This window comes from Brassica oleracea, chromosome C8 (assembly GCF_000695525.1).
Source record: "Brassica oleracea var. oleracea cultivar TO1000 chromosome C8, BOL, whole genome shotgun sequence".
NCBI classification, from domain to species: Eukaryota; Viridiplantae; Streptophyta; class Magnoliopsida; order Brassicales; family Brassicaceae; genus Brassica; species Brassica oleracea.
The window spans coordinates 16,374,206-16,383,701 of NC_027755.1; the positions used below are offsets into that span (position 1 = coordinate 16,374,206).

Consider the following 9,496-nt stretch of genomic DNA (forward strand, 5'->3'; position numbering starts at 1 on the left):
GTCAAGTTTCCGCGGATAAATATGAAATTTTGAAGATAATTACGAAGATCGGAAAAAATAGAATATCTCCATTTTTACGCTATGACGGCTTAAGGGCAGAAGAGGAAAAGCGTAAACCGACCTAGGAGCCAGTTTATAAGGAGTCCTAGGCGAGAGGCATATGATGAGAACTTTCTCACAGAAAACTTAGCACTTAGAGCAATTAGGCATACTTCCGTTTTTATTATTCGAGCTGCGACTCAACTAGGTTATTGCCGTCTTAGGGTTTTAGAACTAGGAATCTCGCCGACAGCTCTCATAGCCCAGGCTCTTACCTTGTTGTAACGCTCAAACGCGAATACGGAATAAAATCTACTTTGCTCTCTTTTCGATTTCTTATACTTTATCGTTGTTATTCTTGTGTTCTGATTGCTTGGCGTGTGGTATTAGCAGATATCTGGGACCTCTGGGAAATTAGGGTTTTCCTAGTTTTATTATTTAAACGGAAATCGACAGTGCGAATTTCGGTTCCCACAGCAATTCATACGAAAACTATTCGTGTGTGGTCGGATGGTATAGTGGGTTTGAAAAGATGTTAAATGTTCGGGGTTTGAAACGTAGAACATCACACGCCACCATACGAACATGGTATATAGGAGAAATATGAGGCCCAAACTTATGTGTGGTCAGACGGTGTGTGTCTTCTCCCACATAGAACCGTCCAGCTTACTTATCACCGATGGACAGGTCTTCAAAAGATTAGTCGGATCTTCGGATTTTGATATCCATGATTATAAAAAGAAAATATATATGTTATTAAACTAACATAGATAGAAAAATTAATGTTAACAATTTTGGTTATTGTAACAAAATATACATTAACTGGATTATTTTAACACAGATGTTACGTTTTATTTCAATTTTATATAACCTGTGAAAAATCAAAAACAAAAAGCAAGAAAAATCTGATCACCCACAGAAATAAATACGAAATCATACACCATTAGAAACAATTTATTTAAATGATTATGTCTTCTTATACTTTTACATTCCCCGTTCAATTTTATCATATGTTTCAAAACATTTATTTTATATTTTATTTAAATTATATATTTTCACTATTTAGTTTCCCATATGATATTTAGTTTTCATATTCCAATTTTAACTAAGTTTATTCTTTATCATTTAAATATTCATATATTAGTTAGTTTTTTTCTGTATAATTCTAGTTTACATTGTATCATTTAGCTACTTATATATTTTTTTACAAACTCTTACAAAACAATTGAAATTAGGTTTATTTCTAAAACCGCATTTGGCTCTCTCTTATTAAACCATACTTTTTAATATTTATTATCACTACAAGAAATATGTTCATTCTTACCTCACGTAAAATGCTATAATAAGGTCTTTATAGCATTTTCTGTTATGCTATGTCATCGGCAGCCATCATAGGTCTCTATGATATAATTTTTTAAACGTTACGAAATATGAAGATATGATAGCAATACTTTAATGTTGTTACTATAACCACTATCCCGTCAAGGTCTTCTTTCACCACCGTAGTGGTGATGACGAGCGCGTCGGTGGTGGTGGTGCTGCTGCTGGTGAAGACGGGATCGAGCTGGAGACCGCGTCGCGTCTTCTTCATTCTCTGCATCTCTGAGCTCTATATCTTCTCTCTGTTCCACCACTTCGCTTGGTCCCCGCCGCACCACCATGGCCAGTGGCCACCACTTCGCTTGGTCTCCGTCGCACGCATTGCCTCCTCCAACCCTAAGACAAACAAAACTAGTTCATAACAGAGAGAGAGAGGGAGAAAGAGAGAGAGAGAGAGAGAGAGAGAGAGAGAGAGAGAGGTCGAACCGTTGTGGTGGTGGTGTCGGACGGCGATGGTGGTGATGAGCGATGGTTGTGGTGGTGACGAGTGACGGTAGTGAGAAGGAGAAGTTTAGTTTGAGATCTATGGAATGAAAAGATTGTAAAGGTCGTGAGAAAGGGAAAATGAAAATTAAGTGAATAATATCCATTAGATTGAAATCTATCAACGGTGGAGATTAATATTTTAGTTATCCTCACCACTATGAATTGGTTTTTCCAATTGGTCAAGGTTTTTTTTTTTTTTTTAACACAAGTCAAGGCTTTTTCCTCATTGTTTTTTTTCTTTGTTATACTCTATTTTTATAAATTAATTTTTGTATAAATTTAGTAATAATTTCAATGTAGTTTATATGTTTAATATACTTGTGAAATTTTAAGTGAAATGTAGAATTGAAAAAGATTTAGAGTTTACATTTTAAGTATAGAGTTTAGAATAAAGGTTTGTGTTTATAGTTTAAGATTTAGAGTTTATAAATTTTAATAATTAGTTTTATGGTTTATAATTTAGTTAAATATTTAGACTTTAGAATATAAAATTTATGTTTTGGAATTTAAAATTAATTAAAGTTAGTGTTATAAATTGTTGTCTAGTCCTTAGGGTTTGAAGTAGAGTATTTAGAGTTTAGGAATAGGGTTTGGAGTTTATACTATAAACAAACACAAGTAAATCATAAAATTTTAAACTATGATCAAAATGACTAGATTTGAATTTTCATAAGTTGTATAAAAGTAAGGATTAAACTTTATGAATAGCAAAAAAACAAAATTATGTGTTCCATCACTATCTCAAAGTTTAGTGTTTATGATATAAATTTTAAAATTCAGATCTTAATTTTTTTTAAGTTTGAAGTATATTTGGAGTTTGGAGAATAGGATTTAGGGTTAAGATTTGAGGCTATAGTGTGAAAAATTAGAGTTTAAAACTCTAAACCTATACCTACACCTTAAATCCTAAATTTAAACATCAAACTCTTTTTTGTCTGTAAAAAATGTTATAGATACAATAGTCATTTTCATAAAAGTTATGGCATTTTGCATTGTAGTTTTACAAATACAGCAACACAACAACAACAACTGTAGTTTGGTAATAAAATTAAATTGACCGAAGTTAACATATATATATTTGATATGATTACAAGTAAAGTGATCAAAACAGCTCCCTTTCTTCATCAGGAGTGTCCATCAGGTTCCAAAGATGAATCAGCTCCCTTTGCTTCTTATCATCATGTGCATCTTCCTTAATACTTATCGTTGTGTGTTACCTAAAAGTAGAGACCGTTTCAGAGTTTCATATGTAAACCTTGCCTTAAATATTCCATCAATAACGATGATGCATAGCTAAAAATCATATGAAGTTCAGACTACTTCACAACATATCTCGAAATTCTACTCACTGAAAGCATCAGTCTAAGTCTGAGATATCTTAGCGTAGCTGCATTCTCTGTATCATCAAGAATCAGGAAAGCTCTCTCTTGTCCCAGCCATAGATAGATTCACCACCACCAGTCCCATCATTCGCCGAATTATCCCCACGTTGAATCATAAACGCCTTGATTACACGATCTCCTGAAACAAATACACCAATACCATAAATCATAAGGAACCCAACTTTATACTATTACATCAACCCCCGAAACAAATGCAACAACAATACAAAAAAATAATAGTAAAGGCCGCAACTTTATACGGTTTAATCATCCCCTGAATCAGCTGCTCGAATCCCTACTCTGATGATTATTGAGAACAAATCTAAACAAGTTAACAAACATCCCGAAACATCATTCAACAGCAACAACAGCAAAAAAAAAAGGATCAAAGATATTAACAGAGACTGCTGCATCCTCTCATCTCGAGGAGTAGACTGAAAACCACAGTTGGTGAGATGATTCGCAAGCGTCTTGCACGAACAAACCACCGTTGCTCATATATCTTCACCGCGTCGTCCTCTTCCTCTGTCTTCTCCCTCTCCGCTACCGACGAAGAGAAGCTCCGCCGTGGGTTCGCCTCTATCAAAACGCCGTCAGATTCAAAGCAAAGAGAGTGAGAGAGAGATGGAGATAGAGAGAGCAAATCTGACCTCGCGGATGGTGGAGAGTTGTCGGGTTTCTTCCTCGATCCGACCCAACTGAGCCGTTCACAACTTCCGGACATCCTCCTCTTGTCAATTTCGTTGTTCTGTGGCGGAGGAGAAGAAGAAAAAGAGAGTATCGTAACTCTTTTTTCTTAATACGGTTTATGTTTACACTGAGTGGGAGATTTTTTTTTCCAAGTGTACAGGACAATAACTTTTTCTAATTTAAATATCTAAAATTTTACCGATAGGGAAAAAAATTATCTATTTGGTGCTTGCCTAATTTTCATCCAAAAACTCAAGAAATTAGCTTCCCCTTACTGATATCATAGCATTTACTCTGATATCATAGCATTTACTCTATTGTAGCGTTATCTAATTCTGTTATATAATACAGAAAATTTTAAATTATCAACGATAGCAGTTCAGTAAAACGTGCTATAACAATATGCTATCAATGTAAACTTTTTTTTTAGTGATTTCTCATATTTTTATTTTATTTGTATACTTAAAATAATCATTTCTATAATTTATAGCATTTATTTTTTACTGCAAAATAATTTTCTGTTATTGTTTACTTACTTATATATCTATGTTAAACCTTGACAAACTATTCTCATAAATATAACTGAATTAGAGTTTGCTATGTAACTTTGATGAACGGATTTTCATAAATTTATTTGAATTGATTTATATATTTTTGAACTAATATTAAGAAATATAATTTAAATTATTTTAAATATTTAAGATCATTAGGAAAAATACATGTGTTGCGGTTATGTTATTTACTAATTTTGAAAACCCTTTTTGTATACAGCATGAAGGCAGTCCCTTCGACATATCACCAATGCCTGAAATTTCTAACTCCGAAAGGAGTCGAAACTATCAGAGGAAGTCAGAAGAGCTCCAGGACATGCTACCTCGCGAGCTTTAAGGACATCGAGCAACACCCTTAATCAAGCAGCCAAAATTAACGACAGACGTACCTACGTATACGAACAATCGAACAACATACCCTATCCCTGGGAAAATAATCGAACTACGTTATGACTTGATCCCTCGACAAGGGTACGTAGGCAACTCACGACACGAGTCTAGTCACCTTCCACTTATGGAACTCAAAGTGGGCATATCGCAACACCCGAGGAACAACGACACGACAATATCAAAAACTGCCTTCTTTTCACAAATATGTAACGAAACAGAATCCAACATCTTAATAAATACAGTTCTTAGACATTCGAACACATCAGAACTCTCATGTCAGAAAATCGCATAATTGCGACAGTTGACCAAAAAACCAGGACCTTGATCAAGTCCTCGGTCGCGGTCAACTCCGCAAACAAGCGCGACAAAATTAGCTAACAAAATCTTTTGTTACATCGAAACTGTCGATAAAAGTATCTACAACAAATCGACACATGACCCCAAAAGATCGGCCTCGCATAAAACATATAAATGACAACAAATAAATCGGGACCCACGATCCCTTCTTTATTAAATAAAAAAAATGATAAAGCAACAAAAAGCAGAGGGAAAAACAAAGAAAATCCCTAAAGCTACTCTTCGATGCTGAATTCACCATCCTCAAAGCGATCACCCGAGCACTTCACGTCGTCCACCGCGGAAGGGACCTTAGCAAAGAAATCCTCTGGCAGATCCTCCGAAATCTGAGGCAGGTCGAGCTTCCCAACGGAGAAATCCGAAGTCGCCTTCACATCGACCTCGGACCCAAGCTCGACCTCCTTCGCTCGAAGCCGCAACAACTCAGCTGAAGCCAGGAGATTGTTGTTCATGATCTCCTTCAAAAGATCTATATTTGCCACGACTTCTCGAAGACGAGCCTCACAATCAGTTGCAGCCTTCTTTTTTCCCATTTCTCCTTCAGAGAGACCAGCACATCTAGATAGCTATCCACCATAGTCTTTTTGGCGTCATAAATCGCGCGGCAAAGGTCGTCAGAGAACTTATTGGCAGAAGATTCAACCTTCGCTTCAAAGAAGGAAACTTGCTTGAGGGCTGACTTCCTTTCATTGCTCACAACTCGCAGACGAGCTTCGAGCGAAGCAGCCTGATTCCCCAGCCGTAATAGGACAATCCTTGGAATGCGAGAACTGCCAATGAATTGGCTTAGCAACAGCCGCTTCACCCTGGACACCAAGACGATGGTCTGAACCATTCGTTTTAGCCTTCTTTGGAGGACGATCACGCCCCTCCGAACCCGTTGGGCTACTCGACTTAACACGAGCAACAGATTTGTCACCCTCGGGATCTTTGGCCCCTTGGGTTGAAGGCCGCGGAAGTCGGGTCTCCTCACGAAGAACTTCTGTGAGCGCATCACTCAGATCTCCGGATCGAATACGTTCCGCATTGGCACTACCATTTCGAGTTCGTACCCTATCGGAATCACTAGAGTTAGATCTTCTCGAAGTCATGTTCCTTTATCAAGCAAAAACGGAACTTAATGAAATACTATGACGAATCCTAGAGCAAAAAGAATCTTGAAAGCTAAGGAAACATGGATATTCCAAAATATTATGCTTATCCATTAAAAGATATCCAAGATATCAAGATCGAAGATCGTCAAAAACAAAAAAATATTAAAAAAAAAAAAAAAAAACTAACAAGAAACAGAATCATCAGGGATAAACGACCCCCCGACTTGATCCACCGAATCATCTGAGACTTGAGGAAGATCAAGCTCGGAGATCGACCAATCCGGCACGGCGGTGGAGGCGACAAGATCCTCGCAGTCTCCTTCCATTCCTTTTAATCAAGAAAGCTCCGCATCCACAGTCAGGCCCCCATCCTTGAGCTCGGTCAGGAGATCGATGTTGGCGGTCACCTCTTGTAGCCGGATCTCAGTAGACATTTCCTTCTTCTTGCTCGCCCACCTATCCTTCAAAGATTCGAGAACTTCCCGAAACTTAGCCGCGATATCGCGATGAGCAATACGAGAAGCGCGGCGAATGTCCCGATCTCTCTCGACCTCGAGCGCCGCAATTCTTGCCCTTTGAGCAACCATCTGGGACGTGAGAGCCTCGTTCTACAGATGAACTCTCCTCCATTCTTCAGTCAAAGCTTCTATCTTTTCGGCATCCTTCTTCCCTTCTCGCTTGGTGGCTTTGAGCTCCTTCGAAAGCCTCTTGATCTCAAAACCAATGCTCTCGTTCCGAGAAGCCACGAGATGATCTTCCATCGTCACGACATATTCATTAAAAGCTTCCATCACCTAAGAAGAATTTGAAATAAGCAAAAACAACAAAACAGCTTTTCAAACAGAATGAAGGCGAGAAACGAACCTTAGAGCTTGCCACAACAACCTTGGCATAGGCTTCCCTCTTGACTGAGGAAGCGAGAGATGAGAGACGTCAACCCACAGACCTCATGCGACCAGCGAGGGAAATTAGGTCGCTTTGGGCCGCAAACAAAGAACCATCTCCCTCAGAAACAAACCGAGGATGAGACGGACCAGGCAAGGCACCCTCCGATGACCGACGTCGCTTGCGAGTCTCCGCCACGGTCTCATCTTCTGAGCCTGAACTCAACGAGACAGGAGGTCGATTCTCTCCTGAAACATCTTCGTCGTCGGAATCATGAATCGAGATCAAGGGAGATTTTCCAGAAGCTCGGCCCCTCGATGCAGACCCAGAAGTTCGGAACGACGACCTCCTCACAAGCTGTCTAGTTAGCCGATCTGAAGACTGGGTCTGAACAGAAGGAGTCGCTACGACCTCCTGGGAATGTTCGGCCTCGTCTTCAGACTCCTCAACCAAAGGAGCTCTGTCGGTCCTCACCAGCAAGGCGAAGACAGTCTGAATCCGAGTTTGAGCGAAAGTAGACTAGTTCGAACGACCTCTCCTAAGGACCCTCATCAGACCACGGATCTCATCTGATATTGAAGAGCTTCCAGAAGGAACTGAATCAAACGAAAATAAACGAAAAGTTTAAGTCTTCAACTCCAAAAAAAAAAAAAAATCATCAACACATGGGCAAAAGAAAACTAACCGATATTCTCGGCCCAACGCCGGGGAAGCTAGGAGAAGTCGAAGTCACCCATAGATGCTTGATCCATCTTGAAAACAAAAAATTTCTCGTGCCACTTCTCGTCGCGATAAAGGATGTCCTCGATGACGTGGCGAACTGGGCGCAGAGACACGAGGAAAGTACCAGGGTTCTGCTTATTCCGCTTCACCAGAACGAGCTGACGAAACTCGCTAAGACCAAAAGCAAGACCCTCCTCCCTAGCCTTAACCATGAAGGCGACAAGATGCCTAAGAAAGTTCGGGAGAAGCTGGGTAAGCGATAACCCAAGCTCCGCCAGGACCTCGAGTATTGGCTCCGGGATCGGGAAAATAAGACCGCAAGAGTGAAAGAAGGAAAGATAGGCTCCGCAGTAGCCTTCTCTCACGGTTTCGGGAGTCTCATGAATGCGAACCGACCAAGTCAAGGACGACGAAACGATCAACCCCATACACCTAATAAAGGTTCTCGAGATCATCGGCTGTAGTAGTCGGATGAGGGAAATTGAAAGACGAACACATCTTGAGCTCAAAGAACATGAAGATTCAGAGCAAAGGAGAAATATACGAGAAAGAAGAAGCGGAGGTGAGGTAAAAAGAAGATCCTCTACGTATATATAAGCCAACTTAACGGCTCTATCATCGCTATCAAGAAAAAAAATTATGACCTAGCCTATGCCTTAGCGGCGGCTAAAGTAGCCGTTACCGACTAATATAATAATAAAAAAATGCGCCAACGAACGACTTTTTCAAAAACGATCATTAAAACCGAATCCGAGTGATATCGGTTACCAAACGACAAGACCCAAGTCAAAAGATAACCGTTCTTTTTCCTTTTCGATCAAATCAAAAGTGGCTGGGGGACAAATGTTGGACCCAATTTTGGTCATTACCATAATGGGCTGATCAAAAGCATGGGCCTTAAAGGGCCGGAGCGCAAAGCAAGAATACGAGCTCGAGATCGTGCAACAAGAAGCTGAGATCGTGGAGCTACCACATAGATCTTGAAGTCGACTTACTATAAAGGAAGAGGAGTGGAAACAGAGGAGGACGCGTTGAAAATTTTAGAGAGAGCTACACACTTACATCGATCTTGTTGTCTTCCCACTTTTAGATTCTTTCTTTGCTGATCTCGTTTGTATCACTCGATCTAGTTCAATTCATTGTATTCGATCTTATTCATCAATAAAGTTCATTTCACATACTGGAAACTATTTAACATCGTTGTGTTCTAAAGATATCGTTGCCTACATCATTTGTCTTCCCTAGATCAAACCCTGATCACTATCAAATACTTAGTGTAGATTTTAGGTTTGACAGACCCTACAAGTTCATAAAAGTCGTTCGACCAGGTTCCTACGAGATAGCCAACATGCAAGGCGTAAAATTTCCAAGAACGTGGAACGCAATGCACCTCAAAAAAATACAATCACTAAACAAACTACTTCGAAACTACCGAACTACGAGACGGCTTGATCTCCATAAGGAGACGTAGGCAGTTTGTCGAAAGACAAATTCAGCCGTCCCCCCTCTCTAAAAACGG

General features: G+C 39.5%; 1 protein-coding gene and 1 long non-coding RNA gene across 5 annotated transcripts; both read right to left on the reverse strand.

Moving 5' to 3' along the window:
* Positions 1–2,851: 2,851 nt before the first annotated feature.
* On the reverse strand, positions 2,852–4,116 carry LOC106308122. 4 transcript variants are annotated; one of them, XR_001263487.1, is made up of 5 exons: positions 3,938–4,116; positions 3,687–3,866; positions 3,541–3,587; positions 3,255–3,426; positions 2,854–3,122 (listed from the first exon to the last, which is right to left on the reverse strand). It is a non-coding gene; the product is annotated as an uncharacterized LOC106308122 (long non-coding RNA). The 4 variants fall into 4 exon arrangements; XR_001263485.1 differs by having other exon boundaries at positions 2,855–3,122; positions 3,541–3,609; XR_001263486.1 differs by having other exon boundaries at positions 2,852–3,122; positions 3,255–3,587.
* A 2,861-nt stretch (positions 4,117–6,977) lies between these two features.
* Positions 6,978–8,405, reverse strand: LOC106308766. Its single transcript, XM_013745890.1, has 5 exons — positions 7,988–8,405; positions 7,801–7,850; positions 7,368–7,746; positions 7,234–7,277; positions 6,978–7,163 (listed from the first exon to the last, which is right to left on the reverse strand). The coding sequence occupies exons 1-5, from the start codon at positions 8,403–8,405 to the stop codon at positions 6,978–6,980; spliced, it is 1,077 nt and encodes a 358-aa protein (XP_013601344.1).
* Between the last annotated feature and the right edge of the window lie 1,091 nt (positions 8,406–9,496).

What these genes read in the sequence shown, in the direction of transcription:
- LOC106308766 (XM_013745890.1), bottom strand. Translation starts at nt 8,405, where the DNA reads ATGGGGTTGATCGTTTCGTCGTCCTTGACTTGGTCGGTTCGCATTCAT. An exon ending in GATGGATCAAGCATCTATGG is followed by an intron (nt 7,851 to 7,987) that starts GTGACTTCGACT and finishes CGTTTGATTCAG; the next exon opens with TTCCTTCTGGAAGCTCTTCA. An exon ending in AGATCCGTGGTCTGATGAGG is followed by an intron (nt 7,747 to 7,800) that starts GTCCTTAGGAGA and finishes ACTCGGATTCAG; the next exon opens with ACTGTCTTCGCCTTGCTGGT.